We start from the raw sequence: 27,095 nt of genomic DNA on the forward strand, positions 1-27,095 counted from the left end.
TCGCATTCTTATCCTTCTTCAGTCACTTCAACTTCGCAACATTTTGATTGACGCGGTCGCATGGCGACAAAAGAGATGATTTGATGCGCAAGTTCCCTAATAAACAACAAAAATTGGTTAGTTTTTCCGAAGGATGTGCATCATAAGCGAAAGAAATTGTTGACAAGATAGCTGTTCACAGCTATGGATCGCTTTGAATATGGCGAAGTTGTCTTCTCTCCGGAAGAAAGCGTGATAGTTCGTGAGAACGGCGCAAAAATTTACGACGGCGACAACAAGGTTCGTGTTCTGTGGTCAACTTTCTGTCTTGTGTTCTCATAACTTTAGAGTCTCTTGATTTTTATAATTGATTATGTAGACCTCTTTTGAAGGTGGAATATTGGAGCTTACATCTCACCGAATTATTTGGAGCAGACCTCCAAATACTCGACTTCTTCTTGCTCTGACATATGTTATATTTGTGGAGGAGGAAAGATCTGGATTCGGATTTTCGAAGTCGACTAAGTATATTTTACATTTGAGCGAACCTCTCCCTGGTAAGTGAACACAATTATTGCTATTTTGTTAATCTTCCTGAATGTGTTGATCATTAAATGAAGAAAAATTTCTAGGGAAGCCTCCAGGTCCTGTGAACAGAAGTGTTTTCAACCACATTAAAATTGCCTTCAAAGAAAAAATAGATTCTGACTTTATTGCATTATTAAGAGAAACATTAGAAACTCGCAAATGGGAGGTAAAACCAGTCGCTGCTGTCCAAAACTCTGCGAAGGTAGTGCGTGACAAGTCCCATAGCAAAATATCCAGGTATGTTATTTATTGGTTCTAATCGACTCTTCTATACATTACAGGTTCAGCCAATCAAAATACGGACTGGCATTGTAGGCATTGAGAGACAAATTCATGAGAAACACAAAGAAACAGATGAGAGCATTTCAAAAGCCTTCCAAGACTTGAGCAAGTTAATGGTGATGGCTAAAGATATGGTGAACATATCCAGAAATATATCGCAAAAAATACGTGTAAGGAAGTATTGATTTTTAAAATGTATGTCACTAGCATTAGTGCAAAATTGTTTAGTTTATTTTGTGGAAGGATGCCTTTAGGAATGATTATAAACGTATTCCTTATTTTTGTTAGCCAAAATGATATTTTTTTCTTTTTTTTTATGATATTATAATTTTCTATTGAATATATAATCAATCATGTTCACAATGAAGGAATGATATGGTATAGCTTATTAAACCTCACTCTATGGTTTTTATTTTAGGAGAAACAAGGGGATATTTCAGAAGATGAAACTGTCAAATTCAAATCTTATTTGTTAAGTCTTGGTATTGATGATCCAGTCACTCGAACATCTTTTAAGAATGACAGTCAGTTTCACCGAGAATTGGCTAAGCAGATAGCAGAGATGTTAGTTGGTCCTGTGACGGTAAGAAAATGATCATGAAATATGATTGATATGATGATCAGACATTACAACAGACTTGATGCCTGCCCTGAAGATACGATTTTACTCTCTGGTTCGCAAATCCTCTAACATCTGGATGATTAACTTTAAATTAGAGTAGATCATGATACATATAAGAGAAGATAAGCCTTGTCATATAGCACTGCTTAAATATCTTATTAGAGAAATTTCAATTAAACCAAAATAACCCTAATCCATGACACTTAACTACCCTAAGTGGAGTTTCTTTGCTATCATTCACCAATTGCACTCATCAATTTGTATTATACATCTCAAATGCATCACTAAACTTGAATCCATCTTGTTAATAGCAAGCCTTAAGCATAGTTGCAATATGTGTCAACCTGCCCTTAAGAAAATCACTAAAATACAACTGAACATCAAGTTGAAGATTAGAGGGAGACATTCCCCTCACTTTAATGGAGGATATAATCTTCATGGTGAAAGGATGGAAAGATTAAAGAATACATTGCTCTCAAATGAAGAATTTATTGATTAAACAAAACATCAAACCATGATGTCAATTTCCTAGAAATATTTGTGCAATTATATATGCATACTTAAGTTTATCATATTGGGGGAAATTTGTTTGAATAGATGGTTTTTAAAATCCCTGCTTGAGGAGAGAGGCTTACATTACTTTTATAGTCAAAGTGCTTTCCATTTAATACGAGGGCTGTTCAAAAAGTACGATACTTGTTCATTAAAAGTGCACATTTTGAACTAGAGCTACAAACTTTTAATCCCTTTCAAAGTAGTCTCCTTGGTGATGCACACCCTTCTCCCCATGCTTCTGCCACTCTTCAAGACATTTCCGGAAGGCATCTTTTGGAATGCTGTTGAGCTCTGCCATCGTATTCCGTTTAATGCCTTCTCTTTCTTGAAATTGAGTTTCTTTCGGGGGGAATTTTTAGCTTAGGAATTAGCCAGAATTCGCAGGGAGCCATGTTGGGGGAGTATGGAGCTCGGCGAACGAGAGGAGTGTTTTGTTTTTAGTGAGAAAACTCTGAATGTGCAGAGTGGGCAGGTGCATTGTGGTGATGGTGATGCTAAGTTTTTGTTGCCCACAGATTGGGTCATTTGCAGCACTCAGCATCACGTAGGCGACGAAGAACCTCAAGACAGTAATCTTTTGTGATGGTTTAGCCATGTGGTGCATACTCGTGACGTACAACTCCGCTGGAGTTAAAGACGACTGTCAACATGACCTTGACTTTACCTGCCTGAATGCAATTCACTTTCCTTTGACGTTTGACCATATTTGAATTGATCGCACCATTCTTTTTTTTCGAGCACTGCTCATGGGAGACTCCCCAAAAGCCTGTTGAATCTTGCGAAAAGGGTAGTTTCCTTCATCAAAAAAACAAAAGGCATTGATTGCGATTGGTCACCCACCATTATTGTATTCATAATACGCAAATTATTTGGCTTTGGAAATCCCAGTGTAGACTATTGGTAATGGTCAATTTTAACCTCATTTGAAAAAAGCCAGATTGGCGGCCATACGATGCCACTCCAAGTGGCAGGGATCCAGGAGCTATACGAGTAGTCAGGAGTTTTACATTGTCTGAGATTACTAATGCATGCATGCGGCAGAGAGCTCAGGAAAACATCTTTTAATAATCACCTATTAAAATTGCCTAAGGTCAGAAAATTTCCTACGTTTGATAGGGTATTAATAATCCTTATTAAAACCTGTTAGCTGGGTACTCTGCTACCTGCTAGCAGCCTGCATCATAGCGGCACTCATAGCCTCGCCCCAAGGTCACCTCACAAGGCACTTGAAAATTTCCACTTTTCATTTAATCGTGAAAAACAGATACCGTCATTTAAAAATCTAAGTGTGAAATATGTACTCAAGGAGTAATAATCTTTCAATTTAGGCTATAAAAAAATAATACGAAACCACCGTATTATGAAGAAAATAGTGTTATACTTGTTTTATATCTATATGCCTAAAAAAACTGATTGATTTATTTGTAAATCCACTAACCTGTCCCGTATAGCTCGGGCCCTCTCTGTGGAACTACGTTCCAAGGGTCAAGGTAAACTTCTTTATGGCAATAACAAAGTATTTCACCCTGGGAAAACTTAGAACATATACATCCAACACTGTTCTATAGGAAAGCAAGGGTGTGCAAGCTTTTACTCTTGTTTCTACAAATTTAAAATTTGTATGGTGATCAAGCCCACTCGAAAACTTGCAGTGACCTTCTGCAGCATCACTGATTTTTTCAACTCTCTGAGACAGTGTTTCATTTACTTTTCACTCTACACATATTTGTAGCATTCTTCTATCATAAATTTTTGTCTTTCTCACCTATAAACAGCTATGACTTGTCACTTCAATTTCAATTCCTTTTGTCAAATGTGGCGATAGATATTCTGAAATGGGTGACGATGAGTTTTTTTCCTGCTTTTAATTGATGAAATAACATTGGAAGCATTCACAAACACCGTTGTAGTAGAGGATTATTATGATTTTTGGAAATGATACCATATATTGGTAAACCCTATCATAGTAAAATTCGTTAGATTTCCATTTGCATTTTACAATATTGAGGGATGTTGAAGTTTGGTGGAATAGGAATTTTACAAAACTGTATTGCAGTTGTAGGTGGTATTTGTGATATCGTGCAATTCACAGCTGTAGCCAGGACTAACCAGGAGAGATCATCTTGTACAATAACAACAAGGTAACTGAAATCAGGGCATATGAAATAGGTCAGGGAGTCATGACCATGGTGTCTGATGTAATGATGCAGGAATAAAAATAGCCATCTCATCGGCTGTCTTGAGGGTGTGATTCTTTGATTTGAACAGATGTGATTAATCCTTTGGAAATATATTGATTCCATTTGGAAACCAATTTAATCATTTTTTTTTTAATCAAGGATCTGACAACTTCGCATTTTACAGAATTGTGTTTACTATGTTGCCAAATAGTTATTGCTAGTTCTTACCTTCAAGAAATTCTTAGGGAAAATTCCTCTGCTCAGTTATGCCATGTTTCTCTTATGAGAAGTTTGACCCCCGTGCAAGCAACTCGGAGGAACCCGAAATTTCAGAAAAACTTGAGCAGCGTTACTGCATTCAATTTTGCCAAAAGCTTGGTGATTCGCAAGTGGAAACAATTCACAAGATTCAACAGGCTTTTGGGGAGTCTGCCTTGAGCAGTACTTGAATAAAAGAGTGGTGCAATCAATTCAAAAATGGTCAAATATTAAAGAGAAGTAAATCTTGTTCAGGTAGGTCATTTCAAGGTCATTGTGACAGACTTAAGTCTTATATTATTCCTATTTCTTGCTTGAACTTTTTATCGAAAAATAGAATCCACCAAAGTTGTAACTACTCTACCCTGGTCTTCAATTGAAAAATTTCCATTTTTTTTCTCCCTTACATTCTTCATTTAATGCCTGCATATGTACTGCTAAATGTCCACAAGTGGGTAGAAATTGCTTTTAAAAATGCTATTTGATGGATTCCTTAAAATTTTAGCTCTTAATATTTGCTTGCTCTGTTCCCATTCATATGTGTTCTCACTTTTTAAGATCACTGAATACTATGGTATGAAGCCATTAATTTGGATAATCAACCTAGGTTAATCTGTGAATGTATGCAAGTAAATCAAAGGCAATTGCTGTCGGAGAAAACATTTTGGTATGGGAGTTATAGCCACGTATATGTATGTATGATTTTACGCTTTCCCGGCGAAAAGAATGAATAAACTTTTCTCGCTGGTTTCTGTGTGAGTAAGAAATTTAAGTGCCTACGTTTCGGTTTCCTTCTCTTTCGGCTTCATTCTCAATGCTACTGAAGCAAGGCTTTTAGCATTGAGAATGGGTGAGAAGAAGGAACCCAAAATGCTGGTGCTCTTAAAATTTCTTATCCACACGTATCCGTACTTGGTTCTAAATATATTTATGGTCGATGGGTTAAAGCAAGTGGGGGAGGCTGCCCTTCATTCAAATCCGGACAGTGTTTATTATACAAGTTTCATATATCCTATCAAATAATAATAATAATAAATTTATTTCACGGGCTTAAGCCCTTTTACATTAGCACAAATTTAAAATTGCACAAAGTTAATCACAATATCAATATACTACAAATACAGAAACATAGATATCAATAACATGAAATACATATTAGGAGATAAAAATACATACTTAGAAGTAGTTCACAAAAAAACATACATAAATATAAACCTGTATAAACATATACGAAATATCATAACATCATATCATCATATACCAAACATATAGATAAAGTTTAATAGATACATTGAAAACAATACAAAACTGAAAAGGGTACCTTAGGAAATGCACCTCAAACAGTCCATTAAGAATTTTTTAAAAGAAACCTTTGACATTTGGAAAATGTCGGCATCTACACATATGTTATTATAATCCCTCGCTATCCTGAACATAGGCAAAAAATAAATGTAATTGTAATTGCAGTGCGGGAGATAAAAAAGATTATGAGTTCTAGAGTGTAAGGCAGGAACTTTAATATTGATTAGACTTAGTAGATCCGGACATATAATTTGGTTATTTAGCAGGCCATACAAAAATATGAGACCTAATTGTTTCCTTCTGTTACATAAGGAACTGAGATTGAGTAGATTTAACAGTTCAACATATGATCCTCTTTCTCTTTCTAAGTTAAATCTAAAAGCAACAAGTCTTAAAAAAATTTTCTGAACCCTCTCAATAGCAGCGTCATATAACAAATAGTATGGATTCCATAATACTGAGCAGTATTCAAGCATAGATCTTACTAAGGTAATATATAGAATACGGTAACTGAAAATACTGTTAAAATCTTTACAGTGTCGGCAAATGAAACCAAGAGATTTATATGCTTTACTAACTATAGTATCAATATGTGTGTCAAACTTAAGTTGAGAGTCAAACAAAATGCTTAGGTCCTGTTTACGTTCGACTCTATCTAGTGTACTCCCTGATAAAATGATCAATGTGTGCGTTAACAGGTATGCATCTTGTAACCAGACGTAAAGGCATTTTCATTCCTGTGCTTGTATATTGCTCCTAAGGAATTTTTCACCCATAAAACTTTGAATCGGTCAATTACATTATCTTATTTATATTTTAGGAAGTTGGTGGAATGATGGGTTTGGTGGATGCATATTGTAGAGTGAATCGAGCCCGTGGGTTGGAATTGATACCTCCCGAGGATCTCCTGAATGCTTGTAATCAACTAGAAAGATTGCATTTACCAATAATATTGAGGCAATTTGACAGTGGAGTCAAAGTTCTGCAACTTCAGTCGCACAGCGATGAAAAGATTGTTGAAAAAACTTTGTCGATGGTGAGCAGATAAAGTTTTCATTACCGGTTAACATTTTGATTTTCCCGTCGATTGATTGCATTTTATTTTCTTTTCAGTTGGAAGCCAGAAATTCCTTAACTCCTGAAGAATTAGCCCAAGAAATAGGGATCTCTGTGTTACTGGCCAAAGAGCGCCTCATCATTACAGAAAAGCATGGTAAAGCCTGCAGAGATGATACAATCGAAGGACTGAGATTTTATCCCAACTTATTTTTAAGTGATAGCAGATAGCACAACTCAGTGCTTGTGATTATATGCTTTTAAGTTATGCGCGAATTGAAGCCTGTGGATTGCTGTGAATAATCTGAAAGTGAGAGTTATTTGTTCGCTATGATAATATACGTGCCTGAATATGATTGCAGATGTAATTTTCAATAAAATATATACCTCTTGTTAAGTGCTCCTCCTATTTTATTTCACTAACTTCATTGATGTTTGCGTCCATCGGTATTACCTCACGGAGGATTTATGTTTTATATTTCAACCGAAATGAAGAAGAGATACTTATTAAAAATGTGTTTTGGTTTAATTAGCCCAAGAAATTCAACAGAATTAGTCTTAACGCATATAAAAATGCTTCTAGGGTAGGTAGGCGGCTCCTTCCAGTACCCGTAGTGATTACGAGGCTGACTCATCCCGTCACTTGAAATATCGGAAATGCCACCATCACTAATAAGATAGTTGTAGCACCGCAATAAAAATTAATCTTATATAACTGTATCTTGTTCAAGTTTTAAAAAATATCAAACAAATTAAGTATCATTTTGTGGTATTTAAATAGTTTATTTACACCGGAAATAGCCAACCTTCGCATCCGGCTGTCAGACCCGACGCTGCTCCGTAAAAGGGTTTGGTTGGTTGACGTACCGTATTGCCCTAACAAGGTAAGCCGGTGAATTGTTTAAAAAAGTCTTGTTATTGTCATTTTGAAAGCTTAATGTCGATGATTTCCGTTAATATGAGCTTTATTTAGTATTCTCTTTGTTGTTATATGCGTGTTTATGCTGCTGTTAAAACAGGGAGTTGGTGTATCATACACCTAGAAATCAAATCCCAACATTGTTTACTTGCTGTGTTAAGCTTATCCAGTTAAAATGGGTGTGTCGACCTTCTCATCTACATCGTGTTTTTAATGGTTGGCTCAACGTTTCTTTCTCCCCTAGTTTCATTCTATGCGAATTTATATAATCAACCATCAATAATGGCGTGGAGATTTAAGGCATCGAAGTATAAGAATGCAGCCCCAATAGTGCCGAAGCCTGAAGCTTGCGTCCGAGATATTACTGTAGGTTCTTACCAAACTTATGGAAATAATATTACCGCTTCTGCTGCCTTCATGGCTTTTAATGTTGATCATAACGGTAAGTACCGATTATGTCATTTGGTGTGTTATGGATACTCTGGAAAAAGCCATTGACGAAACTAAAATTATCCTTCAGGGTCTAGCATAGCAGTGCTACCCATTGACGACTGTGGGAGGAAAAGCAAGACAATGCCTTTAGTACACGCACATACTGATACTGTGACCGATATGGGCTTCTCCCCTTTTCATGACGGCCTCTTGGCCACAGGGTCTCAAGATTGTTTGGTGAGTATTAACCCTATCTGCTAAGCAATATCGAGTCTCTGAATGTTATCTCTAATATACCACGACTTTGAAGTATTAAATTTGTATACGATATTACCCATGTATTTACAACCAGAAAGGAATGTTATGTTGAAAAGTCTGACGGCGAAAATTAAGCATAGAGATTAATCCAATTGATGCCTTTCGGGGGTCCGTGTCATATGTGGGTAAAGTAATACTATTTCGGCGTTAGCGTTTTTGTCATAATCCTGTTAATTTTTTGCTATTTGTGTAAAATCATTAATGCCAATGGCCTTTTTTTACGGTCTTACAACAAAAGCTTTTTCAGCAAACTTTCGGTCTTTCTTTCTATTCCCCTGATTCTTATATATCAGATTTATGAAGCACTGTATGTTGCATTAAATACCAACTTTATTTTCTCTTAGTTTATTCCCACAACTTTTAATTAGTGTAATTATAATTAGTAAAAGTGACTATTTCCCTATTGCTGTGATACACTATTCATAATTTCATTCATCATTCAGCCATTCTCTCACTAGTTTATAATAAGAAATAGATTTAAGTTGCCACCCACTTTGAGTTAGTTGGTGACGTCATTAGGGTAATGGTTCATCTACGCGATAAGGAAGAACCTTTCACTGCAGGAAGGAATCAGTAGCAAGAGTCTAAAGATTTGCAAATTACATGAGGCCCAAGGTGTCATAGGGACACTGTTATGGTACTTTTAAAATATCATCGCGACTGGCTCACTCCTGCAAGCTCAGAATGTTTTTGAGTGGAGTAGCGGCTGGTGGTGGGACCTACGACACTAGGGATGTGGGGTCATTCCACGTCAAATCCCCCTGAAATTTTCAGAATGACACCCACCAACTCGGATTTTAATGAAATTTTTGTCACTAGCTACTATCATCTATCTAATGACCCATGTAAAATATTTCCTCTCTCACTCTCATAGTTTGCTGGATATGAGGAGTCGAAGTTTGAGATGTTTGCTCAGAAGTGGCACTAGTGGAAGTCAAATTCCAGAGTGCGGGGCACAGGGTAAAAATTCATAACTCAGAAACCATACAATATATTTGAATGAAATTTTGACCCCTTGTCTATCCAAGTACATAGCTTCCATAGTAATGTCTTTTATTCCCCTTGCATTGTTATGTCAGCCAAAATGATGTCAACAGTTGTTAATTACCCGATTTTTTTAGTTCAAAAACATTACTTCATATTTTCAGAATTATCACCAAAAGGCGGAGTAGTTAACTCATCCAATTTTTTTAAAATTGAAGGTTAATATATGCTCCAATATACTGTGAAATAAAAATTGTGGTGTTTTGACTGCCACTATGAGTATTTCAGGTTTTACTTTTTTTTCTGCCTCCGTGAGAGGGATTTTGGACACGTACTGTAAGATAATAAGTATAAGAGTATCCATACCTTCATGAGGATCTATTTGAAATAATGGTCAGTAAATCTGAGACCAAACATGTAGTCTAGTGAATGTGGCTCTTGTTCATACAATTTTTTTTAAGAACAATACTTTGCTTGTGGCAGCTGAGGGGAAAAGAGTCCAAATGTCTCAGAAATATGAAATGATGCTCTTTTCATAGAATTTACCCATTTTTCAAGTTGTTTAGTTTATGGAAAAAATGGTATCAATGTATATAAGCCTCTTACTTTGCATTAGAGGATAAATGGAAATACTAATTTAAATAAAATTACTTATTTAAATAGTACACTTCAATCATAAAACTTACTTTCAAAGAGGGATGAAATGAGTCCAGCTGAAATGCTGTTGTACAAAGTCAGCCTCACTTTCACTGAAGAAGTACATTCTTCCAGAACCTTTGGTGATGGGAGGGCTGACAGAACAAATGATGTTGCTTATGGGTACATAACAGACATCTATAGTAATAGGTGTCAACCTCTACATTAGGAAGAATAAAATGTTACAATGCATCACTGTGGGGGCATGATAAATCAAAATAAATTCTAGGCTACCACTTTTAGTCTTCTGCCAAGTATTCTTGTGTGAAGGTGCTCCATGGGTGTTCAAGTTTATTCTGTGTGTACGTGCAGTGTTTTTTTCCTTAACATTAATCCTGTGTGCTATGAGTTAGGCAAAGCTGCTCATTGTGAACTTCGACATTAAAAAAGGTTATTGTCTCCACTATGTTTCAAAATGAGCAAATTGTTGAACTGTGCAGCATTGGAAAAGAAACTGGATCTGATTGCTGCAAAAAAAGCTACACAACAGTGGTGCGACTGAACAAAATTGAGATCATGAGTACGCTTGAAAATCAGCTGTTATCTCTCAGAAGTGGGGTACCTGGTTAAGTCCTATCCAATGTCTGTGAACATCACAGAATATACTACATATTTGAAAAAGTATGAAACCTACCAAATATATTGTCTTGATCCTTTAAAGACCCACAAGGAGAAAATATCAAAATCACTGAGAAATGTAAGTCTTGAATTTGCAGAAAAGGCCTGTAAAATTCCAACTCTTCGGAATTTAGTGCCAGGAATGAAAATATTCCAGCCATGTAGGGAGTAAATACAGAAACACTCCAGGTTTGGAAATGAGCTTTCTGATGTTGAAGCATTAGATAGTGATAGTAATGATAGTATTTTGGATTTTGAAACAACAGTATCCCAAGAAAAATCAACTGAGCTACTTAACAGAACGCTGCAAGATATATGGGAGTCACCTTTAAAATTTCATGGCATATTATCTCACAGAAGATCAACCTACGCTAAAAGGAAAGTAGAGTCAGCATGCAGTAATTTTAAAAGGAAAGTTAAAAGAGTTCTTGATAAAGAGTTATCTCCAGAAAGGATGCCCCAAATCTGCCAAAAGAACTACTTCAGAAAGTTCATGATATGGATGTGCTCATAGACTTAATCAAACAAAAAGTTGACACATCAAGCTCTCATCAAGGAAAGGTACAACTGTTAACATTGGTACCAACTTCATGGAGCAGGAAGAAAGTAATGGAAGAGTTTAATGTGAGTGAGTACACTCCCCACCAAGCAAGAGTACTTTTCAGAGACAAAGGAATATTAGCTGCACCTGAATTTAGAAAAGGGAAGTCAATCAGCAATAACACATTAAGATAATTTGCTAACAAAATTTGATAATTTGCGCACAAAAAAACTTACACGTTGCATGGGAGTATTCTTGCAATAATATGGTTCAATTTTTATTTTCTAATGTATGAAGCAGGAAACCGGCACTATGTACATATTCATATTACATAAAGTAACATATTTGTAGTTTTCTGAACTGCTTGAAAGAAGTTGGTCGAAGGTTACATGCGCACAAATTACATATTACTTGGAATGAGCTTTGTGAATTTTGTTCTACGATTGTGAAAAATTTCTGCCGCCCTCTCCCTACTATCTTCCTATGAATTACTGAAACCGCACCAGTCTTTTATCATTACCCTGTATTATGAGAATAGTCCATAAAAAGGTTGTATAGTGTTTTTCAACTTGTTTCCCATCTTTTATGGAAATCTGGGCATTATAAACATTACAGAAAGTTTGAATGCATGCTTGGATGAAATTGCACCTTTTATATTTCTCCTTATGTCACAGTTGTTCACGCTTTAACATCACTCTATGATTGATAAAAAACAGATTTTATTCCATTTTATTACCACACTCGACGAATAATCCCCTGAAAAACATGAAAAACTTCCTTGATGCATCAAGTCGGGAAGAGTTGCATTCATTCCTGAGCATTTGCATATACACCGCCGACAGAGCTGAGCAAATGCTTATGAAGTATGTTTTTTATTCATACAAAAGAAGCAAATTCTCCAAATCCAATGAACATATGCATTTGCTCACTTTTATTCATCCGGGCCAGTAAACAAAACAGGGAAGAAATGCACGTGAAATGAATGATTGAATTTCCTGGTTTACCTATGTGTAATTAGCCACTTTTTTTTCCTGGATGCTAAATATGTAGGGCAGTAGACTCTAGTTATTACAAAGTTCGCAGTAATTACAGCAAGCAAGCAGCAAGTACAAAGTAATAACAGAGTTCGTATGAACGTTTATTTTAGGAATCCTCGAGAAAAAGCATATTTTCTCAAAATTTCTTGTCTCTTCAGTCTCCTGAACTTATAGTCATACTGCGAAATAGCATCAGTATCAATTGTATAGTATATGCGATTGAATTACATGCATATACATAAAAACAAGCGCATTCGTTACATTTTCTCAATAGGAGAATGCATTATGATGCAATCGATGGTTGATATCTTCCCAACTACAGTAAGTCCTCGATATATGAACATGATACGTCCTGAGTCCTTGCTCGTAAGTTGATAAGCCTATGAAAGGCATCAAGGAGTGCGGTTATCCTGCAGAATGCAACATTGCATAATAATGGTGTGTTAACTCACGATTGTGACAAACTGATCTAGCTGGGCGTGCGACGCAGCCGGACCCGAAAAAAATGGCTGTCCACAGGAAGGAAGAACGGGCTAAACACTAAACAGTTCCTGGCTTCACACCGAATTCAATGGTACTTAGTTCAGATCATGCCCAAAGCACGAGTTCTTCTCTGCCTCACCGCACCGAATCGGCCAACTCGAAAGGTGCCTAATTTGAAAATTTGGGCACGCCTGAATTTTTTGAATGTTCGTATCTGCTAAAGTTCATAAATTGAATGTGCCTAGGAAGAGGACGAACTGTATGTCCAATTTACGAGCGGAATGAGTGGGTTACCATGATTACTCAGGAATGAAGATTATTATATGATGTTACTTGCATATTGAAGTATTTCCTACTGAATAAAGAACCATAATTGACGCTCTAGGGCACAGTGCACGAGGAGAACTTAAACGTAACGCAATGATGGTAACGTAGCGTAGTGTGTATCCACCTCAATGCCTTTTCTTATTTTTGGAACTTTGTAATAAAGTTCATTTTATAACCACCAAGACCGGGACTGAGGTTTGTAATTTTGTTATAACAAATATTTCTTAATAATATTTCGTATACCACAGATTGGTTAGGCCTTTTGCTCGGGACCAACAATTTACTTCTTAATAACGAGAACTTCGTAATAACGTTGTTCGTATTAACGAGTGTCTACCGTGCATCTTATCAAAGAATTTGTGTAATAGAGACAGCACCCATCGTAAAGGGTTCCATAGGTTGCTTCTGATGCTTATATTATTTTGTTCCATTATTCCAAAGGAGACATTGTTACGAGTTTAGTTTTCTGTTTGGAAAAAACACAGTTTATAATTATTATCAGCAAATGGAATTGTCTCTTTTCAACTTTTTTATTTCAGGTAAAAATTTGGCATATCCCCAAGGAAGGGCTGACAGAAAGCCTGACAAATCCTGAGTGTACTTTTTCTCATCGGCAACGGAGGGTGGAGACAGTAGTTTTTCATCCTACTGCAGAGAATTTGCTTACCTCCACTTCTTTTACCACTTTGACTTTGTGGGATATATTGACAGAGAAAGAAATGTATTGTGAGTTACTTGCTGTTACTGGCATATTTATTTGTTGTAGTTCTGTTTGGCTTTCGTTATTTTCCCTTAGTTTCCTAGAAATATTTTTACTGTATTTTCTTCCACTCATGAGTATCCAGGAGCATCTAATTTTTAATTGGTCTTGTTACTTGTCTATAGCTAACAGTGAACATAGCGAGGTAATACAGGCTGTTGGATGGAAATCAGATGGATCATTGCTTGCAACATCATGTAAGGACAAGCAGGTTCGAATTCTTGACCCTAGAGCTGGTAACTTTACACATTCAGCCAACAGTCATCAGAGCATTAAAGATTCTAGAGTTGTTTGGCTGGGGTCCTCCAACAGAATATTAACAACAGGTTTTGATGCGGTAAGTAAGGTAGCTCTGTAGATAAAATTATGATTTTAGTTAGCTCATAAATGTTCTATTATGCTATATATGAAGTCTCATTATATGCTTCTGATTCCAGAATCGTCTGCGGCAAGTTTATATCAGAGACCTGAGGAATTTTGAGGAAACAGAAAAAGCTTTAGTCCTGGATAGCTCCACTGGGTAAGGAATCTTAATGCCTTCTTTAGCATTTTTCTTGTGAATAGAAAAAATAAATTACCTTATTTAACAGCCAAATTTTGAATTTTTGCTTAGGGAAATTGGAATCATGCTTGCATGGTGAATTTGTTAAATTATTTTTAATATGTAATATCTAATTAATACAGTTTTTATTCCCATTCTGAAAAAGAAATTAGTGATGTCCTAGCACTGTGAGACAGTTGTTCAATTTCACGTACATTATAGTTGCTAATGATCATTATCAAGGAAGGATTAGAAGAGCTGCCTTTTAATAAATGCCATGCCATGGTGCTGGTGGATGGGTAGGTAGGTTGCCTTTGCCTGCTGCTCGCTCGTTACAGTGGAACCCCGATCTATCGTTCCCTCATTGATTGTTTTCATGCATTTATCGTTTGGCATTCCTGGTCCCAAATAACGTTCCATAAAGACAATGTAATTTTTTCCCGCATCCATTGTTCCCCGAAGTATCGTTTTCCCGCATTGATCGTTTGAAGATCGCAGTTCCGTCATATAATTTTCCCGCATCCGTCGCATGACGAAAATGAGAGGAAGTGTTTACAATGTGTTATTTGTGGCCAATGAAAACAGTCACATAGTTTGATTCTTCCCCAGGAGATTGAACTACCAAAGTGAAAAGCTGAGTGCCGTGGGATAGTAACATTAGTGCATTTCCCAAGATCCGCTATCCCCCTTCATCGCAGCACTCGTCCTCTGACACTTTCATTTTCTCCTAAATCAAGCAAAAGGTCCCAGCTCATGTAGTGATCATATTACAAAGACCTTAGCTTTGATAGAAAATACCAAGTTACATGAGAACGATAGAAACGTGTTTCACGTCTCTCCGATTCTCACCCACTAACCTTTTTCAGCCTACCTGCTTCAATTTCTCAGTTTCTGGAGGTCAACTGCTGCATGAATCTCCAATTAGCCCAAAAGGTGTCTAAAAATGAATGTCGGTAATTGGTATGATACTTTTATTAGATTGAAACATTAGTAATGTGCACGTAATTCAAAAGAGAATGATACTGAACATGACGTATTTCTAACGTTATTTAAGCATTTTAAGCAAGGAAATAGTTGGAATAAAACGATGGTGATTTCTGGCGAATCTCAATATCCCCGCAGCTGAGCTTGGCAGTTGATGCGGCATTTTTTTCAAAAACAGGGCATCAGATTACAAATTACGAGTTACACAACTAGTCTCACTTGTCAGAGTTAACAAAGCGATATCTTCTCAGAATATTTTGTTTCTCCCAACTAGCAATCTGAATTCATCTGCTCATCTGGAGCTACGCTACTTATTTTTAAAAATGAGTGGCTAAGATGCCTTTTCTAAAGGACAAAAAGTGAAAACAAGAAGTGGGATGAAGCCGAAGATCAGGTGGGCGTGCCGCTGACAATTAAGGCAACATTGTTCACACTTTACACATAGCCTCAATCATATTAAAAATTTAATTGTTAGAAAGGAACATTTCAAATAATAAACTATTTTTGGCCTTTGTTTCCATTTCACAACCAATCACTGCATCTGCAAAAGCGGTTGTTTTAGGCATAACATGCACATTGCTCTCATGTACTTGAAAAGGCATTTGATGGATAAGAATTTTTACATGAGACAGAAATTCATAATAGCAGTGCTAACCCCGAGTGGAGTGCAAACATTTTTTAGCAAGGTGGCGTGTTCCTTTAAGATATTTGAAAGAGATATTAGTTGAATCAACAATATGACCTAAGTGTTTTGATAAAGTACTAATATTCCTGTAATCAGCTAAAATCTTGTTTAAATCCCCCAATGAATATCATAATTACTAGCAAAAAATCCAGTGTTTCCTGGGACGTAGGCAACCTAGCCAAACATTCCCGCATTGATCGTTTTCCCGCATTCATCTTTTTTTTTCATCCATCCTCCTGAAAAACGATAGGTCGAGGTTCCACTGTACTTGGAAAAATTGAGGAAATTTACGTATCTTTTGCTGTGGATCTCAATAATGCATGATAAATAAGCATTGGCTAGCAAATAACAAGGCAGATGATTTATTAGCGACCAAAGTAATATGTATAACTAACATGTATAAAGATATTCCTTGAACAAAAGGGATAATTTTCTCACAGCGCTTGATCATAAATCATATACTTGAGTAAACATTTTCATTTCTTCCTCGATTGAGATAATTTGTGTGGTATGCCATCATTTTTGTTGTTGACATTATTTTGACTTCTGCACTCTCATTCCAGCATCTTAATTCCCCTGTTTGATCCGGACACAAATATGTTGTTCCTTGCTGGCAAAGGAGACACAACTATAGCTTACATGGAGGTGATGGATCGGGAGCCCTTCTTGGCTGAGGGTATCCGTCACTCAGGAGAGCAGACAAAGGGTGCCTGCCTCGCTCCCAAAAGAGCGCTCAAAGTCATGGAAGGAGAGGTGAATCGTGTCCTGCAATTGACATCTTCAGCTGTCATTCCCATTACATACCAGGTTCCCAGAAAGGTAAGTTGATTCCTTTTAAGCCCAGTTTACAATTGGTATCAGCTTCAACTGTTAACCTTGTTTTGAGTTCAAGTTCAGCCAGGCAGTTTACATTTAGCATGAAAGGGATTGCTTCTTAACACTTGCTACTCACCTTATGTGCTCTTTTACTTGTTAATGTAGAGTATGGAAACCATCATGTTTGTTATTGAGCTTTTTAAGTAGTTTTTTAATTGCTATCACCAGTGAAGAGGCAAAATATGGATCTTCCGATCACTACTCTTGACTAGACTTGACTTACCAGCCTTGTGCTTTCAAACTATATGCAGTGGAAGCCCCATAACACATATGATGTGCAGGTCAGATGAAGAAATACTGGGTAAAGAACTGTTATAAAGTCTTATGATTCACATGCAAAATTAATCAATAAACTTAGTTATTACTTGCCTCTGCTATGTATTTTGCTGATAATCTGTGGGCTAAGATTAACCCTCACCTATCCAAACTTGCCTTTGGGTTGAAATACTTGAGGTAGTGATGAGTATAAGTACCTAATTACATGCTGTTGTATTTATTTTTCAGTCTTACAGAGATTTTCATGCAGATCTATTTCCTGACACTGCGGGTTGTAAAACTCAATTGACTGCCGAGCAATGGATGGAGGGTAGCAATCTCCCAATTCCAAAAATTAGTCTTGATCCGTCTAAAAGAGGAAATGATGCAGTTCAGGTATGTTCCAATATGTTTTCACTTTTTTACCATTGCCTAGCTTTGTTTTACCTGTCATGTTCATTATTCAGGTTTTTATTGGAAGAAAAAGCTAACTCCCACGAGAATCAATCGAGTGAAATGGCCATCATTGCAATGATTTTAACCAGATTTCGTTGGGAAAATTTTGCTGGCATTAAGGTGGATGACTTGATTGAATCATCTATCTTGAAACTTTCATCATGTTCAGATTACTGCTGACCACAGCATATGCATTACCACATTTAGCTTCATATTTTTTGTATGCACTGGGTCAAGGGAGTAGGACCAATTTACACAGCAAGTACAAGTGTAAAAATGGGCGAATTCTCGACTTATTCCTTACACCAAATTTCGTCTCAGTATACTCGAGCAAATTTCTCCCTGTGCTGTATGGGTATTGTCCTTGCCTAAATCATTCTCAGATACTGGAAAAACAAGACTTAGGTTTTATTTGATTGGTGGAACAATATGACTCCTTTGCTGAATATCAGGAGACTCAATAACAACAAAGAATTTAAATTTATTATTAACCCATTAGAAATATTGTTGAAAGATATTCATTTCATAGTAGGCTTGTATTGGAAATAAAAAGAAGAAATCACCATAAAGACATCTGGCAAATGCATAAGGCATTAACTACAATTATTATTTTAATAAGCTACATGATTCTCTTTCAAATGTGAATGGCAACAAAAGGAAAATTATAAATGAAAGTTATTTGGTATAATATAAGAGGTATAGCGAGCTTCTTGTGTACTATTCATATTTGTTTGCAGTTCCTCATAGCCTTGGTTTATTTTGAGTTGCTTCTTATAATTTGAGATGAATCGAATTCATGTTTTTTGCTGATCTCATAATTATAGAGGTGATTAAGAGTCATTGTTTATTTATTTCTTGGATATTTTTTAAATTTTTTTATATATTTAAGCATTATTATTGATTTCAATGTCATGCACGGTGTCATCATGCTTAATTCAGTTTGTTTATGTCTTTCTTTTGATCCATGTGTCTGTTTTATGCTTTGGATTATTTTTGTAGAAAGCCTTAATGGATGTTCTATTCAGTTTTGGCCACCCATAGCTCTTTTTCTGATCTGCCATTTTGGTAAGTTAATGTGATGCATAGCAGTGAATCGTTTATCTTTTTGATCTTGTACTGTTTTTTCTTTCTTTGTGTCTTATGATTGTCACGGAGTTCTCTTTTGTAGACGCACTTCCTGGTATGAATGTCACTTTGTGTGTGTTTAACTGGTTCTCAGCATGATACTTTCCTTCTATGTTGTTTCTTATGTGATAATCCTTGTGCCTTCAAATGTTAAATAATCTCTTTTTTGTAATATTTCACCAAGCTTTGAAAAATAATCTTAACCACTTGTTAGGGAAATATGTATGTTCTTACATATGTTTTCTGCCCAACAGAGAGAGAATCGTAATTTATTATATTTTCTACAAAAGGATGGAATTTTAAGGTTTCTAAGACTTGATGTATGTTTTCAATCCCCCATAATGGCCTATTAATCTTTTTGATTATTTTAGAGTGAATACACAAGGTTCTTTAGTGGGTGAACACTTTGAAGGTAGTATATGCAGCTATCTCCCAATTATCTGTCCGTGGATTATCTGTGTGTGGATTATCCGTGTACTTGATTATCCATGTGTGGATTATTCGTGTTGTGCTTTATCCTCTACTATATAATCTTGATTAGTTTTAGAAGATTCCTCTAATGGATAAAGAGTAATAAAAAAAATATTATCCACTATCTTTGAATGTATTTTTCATGTGTATCTCAAATGAGCAATTATTGCCTTTGCCTTGGGTGCAGTTGAATACAGCACAAAGGGACTGGGGATTTCGTTGCACTTAGTCATGTGTATGCCATGACCAATTAAGGTCGAGCTGGAGAGGAAGGCAGTAGTGGAAGTGGAGGCACTGGAGGAAATGGAAGCAGAGTCAAAGGGAGTAGAGGTTACATAAGTCACAATAGGCACTTGCCTGTGAAGACAGTTAGTTGGAGTTTAGGGGACAGTATGAAAATGTGTAGAATGACATTATAGCCGCTAAAAAAGATGGTGACCTCTCAATGAGTCTTTGAAGAAACAGGCCATATGCCTAAATTATAATATATTGTTTGATTTACAAAAATTATGAACATAATACAAAATAAAAGAGAAAGTTCGGGTTATCCATGTTTTCAGGTCATTCATGCTGCCTGTCCCCATCATTAACATGGACAATAGGAAGTTTACAATACAGTTTAGCACCCTGAATCAGGCACCATCCTCTGGACTTGGGAGATGCTTAAGGATTTTGCTAGATTTCGGGTGATGTGGTAGTATCCAGTATTAATAGGGGGTTTGCAGTCTTTATAGGAGGGAATTAGATAAGATATAACAAAATTAGAATAATTTTTAACAAAAAATGGTTAATTTAAAAACAAGTTATTCAATGAGCTGTCTGCTATCTGTGTTGTCAACTCCGTCAACTTTCGCCACTACTGGGCTGCTGCTTGTTCGTACAAATTTCTATCGATGCATCAGGAGCAGCTGATGGAAAATTATTCTTGTTGGTGAAAAAAGGATTTCTTAGCACTGGCCACAACAAGACGAACAGACTCCCCATGCTGTGCTATGCTACTGCTCCATCTTCTACTGTCCTATTCCACAACGCAATGGTCACATCTTAGCAGCAAGATATAGATGCAATGTGCTGTGGATTGCTGAGTCTTCAAATATTTAGTAGAGATCTTTGTTGTTCAGTACTTTCTTAGGCCTCGGTTACGATACGAGCGGCGGGCGGCGAGCGGCAAGCGGCGAGCGGCAACCTGAGCGGCACGTGAGCGGCAGTAGTGGCTACAATACGAGCGGCAATTTTCTAGCCGCTCTACAGTGGGCGGAAATCGGAAAAAGCCGGGAAAAATTACAAAATGACTTTTTTTGAGTTATAAACTTGAAACTTCGCAGGCATACTAAAAAATGATTGAAATTTATAGATCTGCACTTTATTTGACAAAGATTCCTCCCTTTACTGAGATACAGATGCTCAAACGTGAGAAAATTTCCATAAAAACGCCCGTCTTCAATTTTCTCTGAAAATCTTCTAAAGTAAGTAGATGGTGAAATTATAGGTGGATTCTTGCGGAATAAAAAACCACATAAAATGTTGGCATGGTATTTTTTCTTTAATTTTCCGTAATCTAAAAGAATATTATGGATTAGTTCTTACCGTGCAGTTACAAAATGGCGGATACTGTTTTTCGACAAAGTTTTATATTTAGGTAGAGTTTAAAATGGGTTTACGGCAAAGTCACGCGGAGTAATTTATATGAGAGCATTTTTTGAAGATTTCTTGATCTGATTATGCAGTTATCTGTGAAATAAGTTTGCGACGCCGGAAATTACATTGATTTTTCGATCGCGCGGCAAGGTTCGTCTCCGCGCGTCGGGAGTTGGATTAGCCGCGACGCGGTAAGGTTATTGAAACTGTATGGGTTTTAATGCTCAGCATTCACCGTTTTTATGTATTGCTTCAATATACCGATTCTCAAATGGTCTATGGTGAATACACTGGAGGTTTTTCAGCCGAGGTAAGTGCACGTTTCATTGAAGTTCATTTCGTTTTCTTTGGATACGATCAAAGACCATGCTTCTATTAAAAGTGTTCAAACCTCGAAAAAGTGAGTTGTTTTCCTGGGACTCAGACAAAAATACCTACCAGAAAGACACCAGCTGAGACTCATACCTTCTTTACTCTCCGATCCCTGACCCCCAGGATTCTACTGCGAAAACGGTCGTTTTATGACACCGCGGAGCGGACACTTTGACAGTCTTAAATGGGTATTTCCACGAGAACTTCTAGCTTTTTTAAAATGCGTATCATACCCTCAGTTCTACTTTGACTCATAGATTACTCATGTCTGTTACACATTTACCACACGCTCTTCCCTGTGTACTCAATAGGATATTGGATAACCAGAGGTTCTTCAAATTTATTATTTATTTTTAAATTTTACATAGGTTCCTTCCGCCATTTATTTATTTATTCATTTCTAACTTCCCCGTAAACAGCACTCATCACAAAGGGCAAAGGTACATATAGAAAAGTTCAGGGGATGTAAGGGGATTGATTATGTCATGGTAAGACAGAGGTATAGGAAATGTGTGAAAAACTCCCGCAACTTCCCTTCCGCGGATTCGGATTCAGACCACAATCCAGCGCTCATGAAATGCAACATAAGATTCAAAAGGCTAATTAAAGTTAGGAAGGCGAGGAAATGGAATGTAGAAGCGCTGAAGGGGACTATGAGGAAGGAATATCAGTAATTAGTGGGCAATAGTACCCGGAAGATTAGAAGTACACATGACTGTAGAGGAAGGGTGGAATAATATTAAAACGGGAATAGTCAAAGCGGCGGAGAAGTCAATTGGCTACATAGACAGCAAAAGGATAAAGAAGCCTTGGGTTACGGACGCAGTGGTAAAAGAGATGGAGGAGAGAAGGAAGTGAAAGAACGTGGACACAGAGTAGGGCAAAAGAATGTATAAGGAACTAAATAATCGATTACGACGTGAAACTAAGAGGGCAAGGGAGGCTTGGTGGAAAAGACAGTGTGAGGAAATGGAAAAGTTGCAGAAGGATGGAGAAGTAGGCGCGGGTTGTACGCCGGGGTCGGTAAAAAAATGGTCGCTAAAAAGTTAAGTCGCTATCGGGCAGCAAAAGAGGATAAGCCGTGTCCAAAATTAAGGCTAAAGATGGAAGGATGCTAACCGAGCGCGAAGAGGTACAGAGTAGATGGAGGGAATACGTGGAGGATCTGTATGAAGTAAGGAACAGGCCGGAGAAATTGATTTTTGATGAGGAAAGTGCAGTGGAGGAGGATAATCTTTGGCCGGGTATCTTCGATGCGGAAATCAAGAGAGCCCTTCGTGATATGAAGGCCAGGAAAGCAGTGTGCGAGGACAATGTATCCTGAGTGAGCATCTGAAGAATCTAGGGAAGGAGAGTAAGAATTTTTTTCGAACTAGTACGGAGGATCTATGAGGAGGGATGTTTGCCGGAGGATTTCGTGAAGACAGTTATAATTCTGCTACTGAAAAAGACGAAACCTGTGGGATGCAGAGATTATAGGACTATTAGCCTTATATCGTATGCAGCGAAAGTGGTACTGAGGAGGCGAGGGCAAACGAGTATTTGGGCGAAGATCAGTTTAGTTTTAGAAAAGGGAAGTCAACTCGTGATGCAATAGCAATAATGAGGTTCCTCGTGGAGAGGACCATTTTATAGGGCGAACTGGATAAATTAAATGAACATTCTCAAGAGAATAGGTGTAGATTGGAGGGATAGGCGACTCATTTGTAATCTTTATATGGCCCAGACTGCACAAGTGAGGGTAGCGGAGGGGGATACTTAGCGGGAAGGGGAAGTTGAAATTCAGCGTTAGAGGGTAGAATGTTAGGGAACGAGGAAGGAAGAGAATAGGATTTTTAGATATATTGAAAGGGAGTTACAGTGGCCTTAAGGCCTGTTTACACGGTACATTAACACGTACGGGTTAATGTCTATATGTATGAACGCGAGAATGATCGCCAAAATGCACCGTGTACCCAACCAACTTGTGCGAGTGCATGCACAGAAAATAGAACCTGTTCTAATTTTGTTCATACATTCGTAAATGTTCCGTTCCGGTCCACAAAAATCATTCATGCAAACTCGTTAGGCATTAACGCAAAGGCATTAACTCGTATGTGCTCCTTTACATTGTATTGAAAAAGTTAGTGTTGGAAGGAAAGGGAGGCTCCCAGATTACTTCTATAGTACTCCATGGAAACCTACCTTAATCGGTAGAATACTATAATAAAATGTTGATCATTCCACATAAATACCCTGGACTGCACCTCACTAATTAAAACTTCTTTTAGTATATTACTTAGTTTAACTTCAGTCTTCCTTTGCTTGGCCGTATTCTCACCACTTTGTTGTTTCTACGCCGACATTTTCAACTACACTGAAGGATGAATCTACTGAGCGGCGAGCGGCAGTGGAAAAGAAATCGGTCTGGACTTGGAACCATGAGCGGCACTGGGCGGCGCCGCTCACTGTCGCTCGCCGCTCAAACATATCGTACCCACCCTCAATGGATTTACACGCAACTAAATGAGGACCGATATCAGAGCGGCGCCGCTCACGCCGCTTGCCGCTCGCCGCCCGCCGCTCGCCGCTCGTATCGTACCCGGGGCCTTACAATCCTATGTAATGGAAAATGGGGATTTAATTGTTAGAGAGATAGGAGTATGGATGTGATTTGCAGGTTGCGTTGTCACAGGATGAGCAATAAGTTCAAGTAACAAAGACCTAAGTCATGAATATAACTGCTGGTCATTTTTTTTTTTTTTTAAGGATAAGGAATCCTAACCTCTGTAACAAATAAATTATGTCCGTTTTATGTGAAGTCCCCTGCCTGACCGATAGATTGACTCTTTGATGTGCACAAAATCCCAATCTCTTCCGAAAATTTTGAAGATAGGAAATTTTGTATGGAAATGGGGGACAAAAAGTGATTCAGAGTAAAATTCCAACATCCCCGTCTTTGAGCACCCTTTGACTGTGATATTATTTCAAAATCATGCCAATTCCTGTTTTCCCTTGCATTCCTGCCGTTGATGGCCTCCAATACCTGGAGGAAGTGGAAGATCCTAACCTTTTTTAATGATTTGTATAGGGTGGAGAGTTGTTACTTACTTTATTTGGTGTACTTTTTATATCCCCGTGTTTAATGTAGTTCAATGAGCTGTGCGATATCTATCTATCTATCAACTCTGTCAACTCTAGCCACTGCATGGTTGCTACAAGTTAGTGATACAGGATTATGAACCTGAACTTTGACGGACTACCCAAACATCATATTGGTGAATGCTACCTGAGTGGCATAGTCATGGAATTTTTTTTTTTAAGTCTCCTAATTTCCTCACAGATGTTGACTTATTGAGAACAATAGTCCTTGTGCACCTGTATTATTGGGATGCATCGTAAAATACAGGGTTGTTACTAGAGTCCTTCTCCCAGCATTTGGTGGTAGGGACATTGGACTGAGGCTATGTTGTCCGCAGGATGAAGTTTTTATAAAATTTCACTAAATGGAAGTTCGCTAAGCAGGGATTTTACAGTAGTGATGGGTAAATTTTGATTACGGAATATCATTTGCGAAAGGATACCACCAAATAATGGTGACTGATGAAATTGGCCAAGTGAAACATGCAGTGTTTGTGTTACTGTAAATCTTAGTTGAGAAGTGCATTTTTTTTCTCTACATTAATTTTGTAAAAACTGAACTTGCTTCATTTGAGTTTTACATTTCTTCATTTGTAAAAATTTGTTTACGTTTTCAAATTATGTACATAACTGCTCTCTGCTTTTCACTTGCTGGAAAGGTTTTGGAATATGCAAGGATTTTGGAAAAGAGACAGAAGCAAAGGATTTAGGCTGCTGCTTTTGTGATAACCAGAGATAATTCCAATATAATTTTTTTTAGAAGAACAAACTTTAATGTAGCATAAAATTTCAAAGTTACTCAACGGGTAAACTTTTTAAAATTATTTACATGAGTTCAAATGATAATGGGTGGCAATGTTCACGGATAATGATGATGATTCGTTTTAAAGACCAAATTGATGGATAGTTAATTTTTTGTTGAAATTGAGGTAGTAATAAAAATCATGGTGGATTGCTTAAGAGCAGCTTCAGTTTTTCTCTCTTTCTTTGTTATCTTTTATTTTATTAATTGCATGAGGGGTGCATGAATGTTGTGTGTGGTACCTCCTGCACTATTATGTGTATGTGTATCAAATTCACTCAATCTGTTATATACTTTTACTGCTTATACTAGCATTTTCTGTCTCTTCCTTCTTTATCCTGAAAGTTTTATTGTCTCTCTAAATCTCTCTACAAGTGAAGAAATTGAAATTTCATAATGATCTCTCATCAAATGCATGAATTATTGTAATTAGGTCCCTGTTTATGCATTTTATCAATTCATTGGATGGTACTGATGGTAATCTGAGTTATTGAATGAATGGCATATTATGTGTGCACCAGTGTAATCAACTTTACAGCCACTTTGTAGGTAAAGCACTTGGGCTTCAGCTTCTGGCCAAAGTGTCCTTGGTTCATTAATGATGATATCGTCGAGTAAATGCAAAAGTGATTGTATTTGATGGATTTGAGGTTGAAAATCCTAGATATTTATTGTGCTAATATATTTAGTTATGTAGTCATATTCCAATGAAGTAAGTGGTAGAATTTAAATATGAAGACTTAATTTTTTTACCATCAGACTGAGATGGCCTGGGAGGAGTAAGAAAACAAAGTGATGGTTATGATTTGTGTTGGTGAAATATCCTGTCATGGCAAATTGCTGTTTTCCTCAAGTTATAATATTTTTTTAAAATATTCTCTATTCTTTCGAGTTAGCATGCATGATCTATATTATACCTCCCATTTTGTTTCTTCTCCTCCTGGTTGTTTCTTTAGTTTGTTTCTTTCTACATGTTGTGTACTTCTGCCAAGTAATTTGATATTTTTCTAAAGCTCCGCAAACTTATGAAGTAAAAACTGTGGACATGAAGGTCGTACCAATGTCAGCTTATAACAATATAGAATATATCCATCACAAATATTTACTCAGTGTTTCACCTCATAGTGAACAATAATATGTCAATATTCACAATTAGTCTTTCACAGCCACTTACAACTTCTCTTGTTGAAGTATGCTTGCTAATTAAAATTTGCCTCAAATGCTTAAAGAATTACTTTTGATCACTGCATAGGCAATGAAGTACCTTTAAGAAATACATGCAGTCCGATTTAACTTGTTCAATTCTAATTGCTACTGGGAAAATTTTAAAAGATCTCATTTATAAAAATCTTTGTTTTTAATGACTAAAAAATTATTTTACTTCTTGTAAATTCTGCATTGTTATTTCTTCTATCATGGCACCAAGTACCCTCTACTTTTCCCTCTTTGGCATTATAGGATTTTTTCTCTGAGGTCCACTGTTCCACGAGGAACATCTTGCATTTCATTGGTTGGTACAATTTTGTGCAAATCATACACTCGATTTTTCATGCAGGGGCATTATGGTGGATAAGGATGTTTTCACATTAATGGCCCTGAGTTCCAAGTCAGTGTTTTCAACCTGGGCAGTTGCCAAAGCATTTTTTTACAATCCAAGTTCCATAATACATAGGTTTACTGTAAAAATCTGTTTTCTTTTTGCAATTATAATGTGTGTGAAAGTGCCTGCCCAGAATAAGTTTTTAATACCTTTAAATTTATTAACATTATTATAAATTGATAATTTTTCGGTTTGAAAATATTAATATTTTTTCTATTAGTGGTAAGTTAATA

The 27,095-nt window shown here is 36.9% G+C and overlaps 2 protein-coding genes across 6 annotated transcripts in view; both read left to right on the top strand.

Annotated features, from left to right (window-relative positions):
* The first annotated feature begins 78 nt into the window (after window positions 1-78).
* On the top strand, window positions 79-7,222 carry LOC124162312 (vacuolar protein-sorting-associated protein 36). Its single transcript, XM_046538804.1, has 7 exons — window positions 79-279; window positions 359-536; window positions 612-769; window positions 849-1,019; window positions 1,268-1,432; window positions 6,587-6,802; window positions 6,880-7,222. Exons 1-7 carry the CDS (start codon window positions 184-186, stop codon window positions 7,051-7,053), a joined length of 1,158 nt encoding a protein of 385 aa, XP_046394760.1. The 5' UTR covers window positions 79-183; the 3' UTR covers window positions 7,054-7,222.
* A 301-nt stretch (window positions 7,223-7,523) lies between these two features.
* The window catches only part of LOC124162308 (coronin-7), a 70,698-nt gene continuing 51,126 nt past the window's right edge, over window positions 7,524-27,095 (top strand). Inside the window, exons 1-8 of one of the 5 annotated variants that reach the window (XM_046538796.1) lie at window positions 7,524-7,706; window positions 7,986-8,183; window positions 8,262-8,410; window positions 13,717-13,903; window positions 14,063-14,274; window positions 14,375-14,457; window positions 16,711-16,966; window positions 17,528-17,674. In XM_046538796.1, coding sequence (XP_046394752.1) covers window positions 8,024-8,183; window positions 8,262-8,410; window positions 13,717-13,903; window positions 14,063-14,274; window positions 14,375-14,457; window positions 16,711-16,966; window positions 17,528-17,674 — 1,194 coding nt within the window. In that variant the 5' untranslated portion in view covers window positions 7,524-7,706; window positions 7,986-8,023. The remainder of the gene's footprint in view (window positions 7,707-7,985; window positions 8,184-8,261; window positions 8,411-13,716; window positions 13,904-14,062; window positions 14,275-14,374; window positions 14,458-16,710; window positions 16,967-17,527; window positions 17,675-27,095) is intronic. The other 4 variants (XM_046538795.1, XM_046538797.1, XM_046538798.1 and 1 more) reach the window with 4 other exon arrangements.

The sequence above is a fragment of the Ischnura elegans genome, chromosome 7 (assembly GCF_921293095.1).
Source record: "Ischnura elegans chromosome 7, ioIscEleg1.1, whole genome shotgun sequence".
NCBI lineage: Eukaryota > Metazoa > Arthropoda > Insecta > Odonata > Coenagrionidae > Ischnura > Ischnura elegans.

Excerpts from the sequence above, each read along its gene's own strand:
- LOC124162312 (XM_046538804.1), top strand. The coding sequence starts at position 184 with ATGGATCGCTTTGAATATGGCGAAGTTGTCTTCTCTCCGGAAGAAAGC. Across the intron at positions 770-848 it reads CTGTCCAAAACTCTGCGAAG|GTTCAGCCAATCAAAATACG; the intron begins GTAGTGCGTGAC and ends TATACATTACAG. Across the intron at positions 6,803-6,879 it reads TTGAAAAAACTTTGTCGATG|TTGGAAGCCAGAAATTCCTT; the intron begins GTGAGCAGATAA and ends TTTTCTTTTCAG.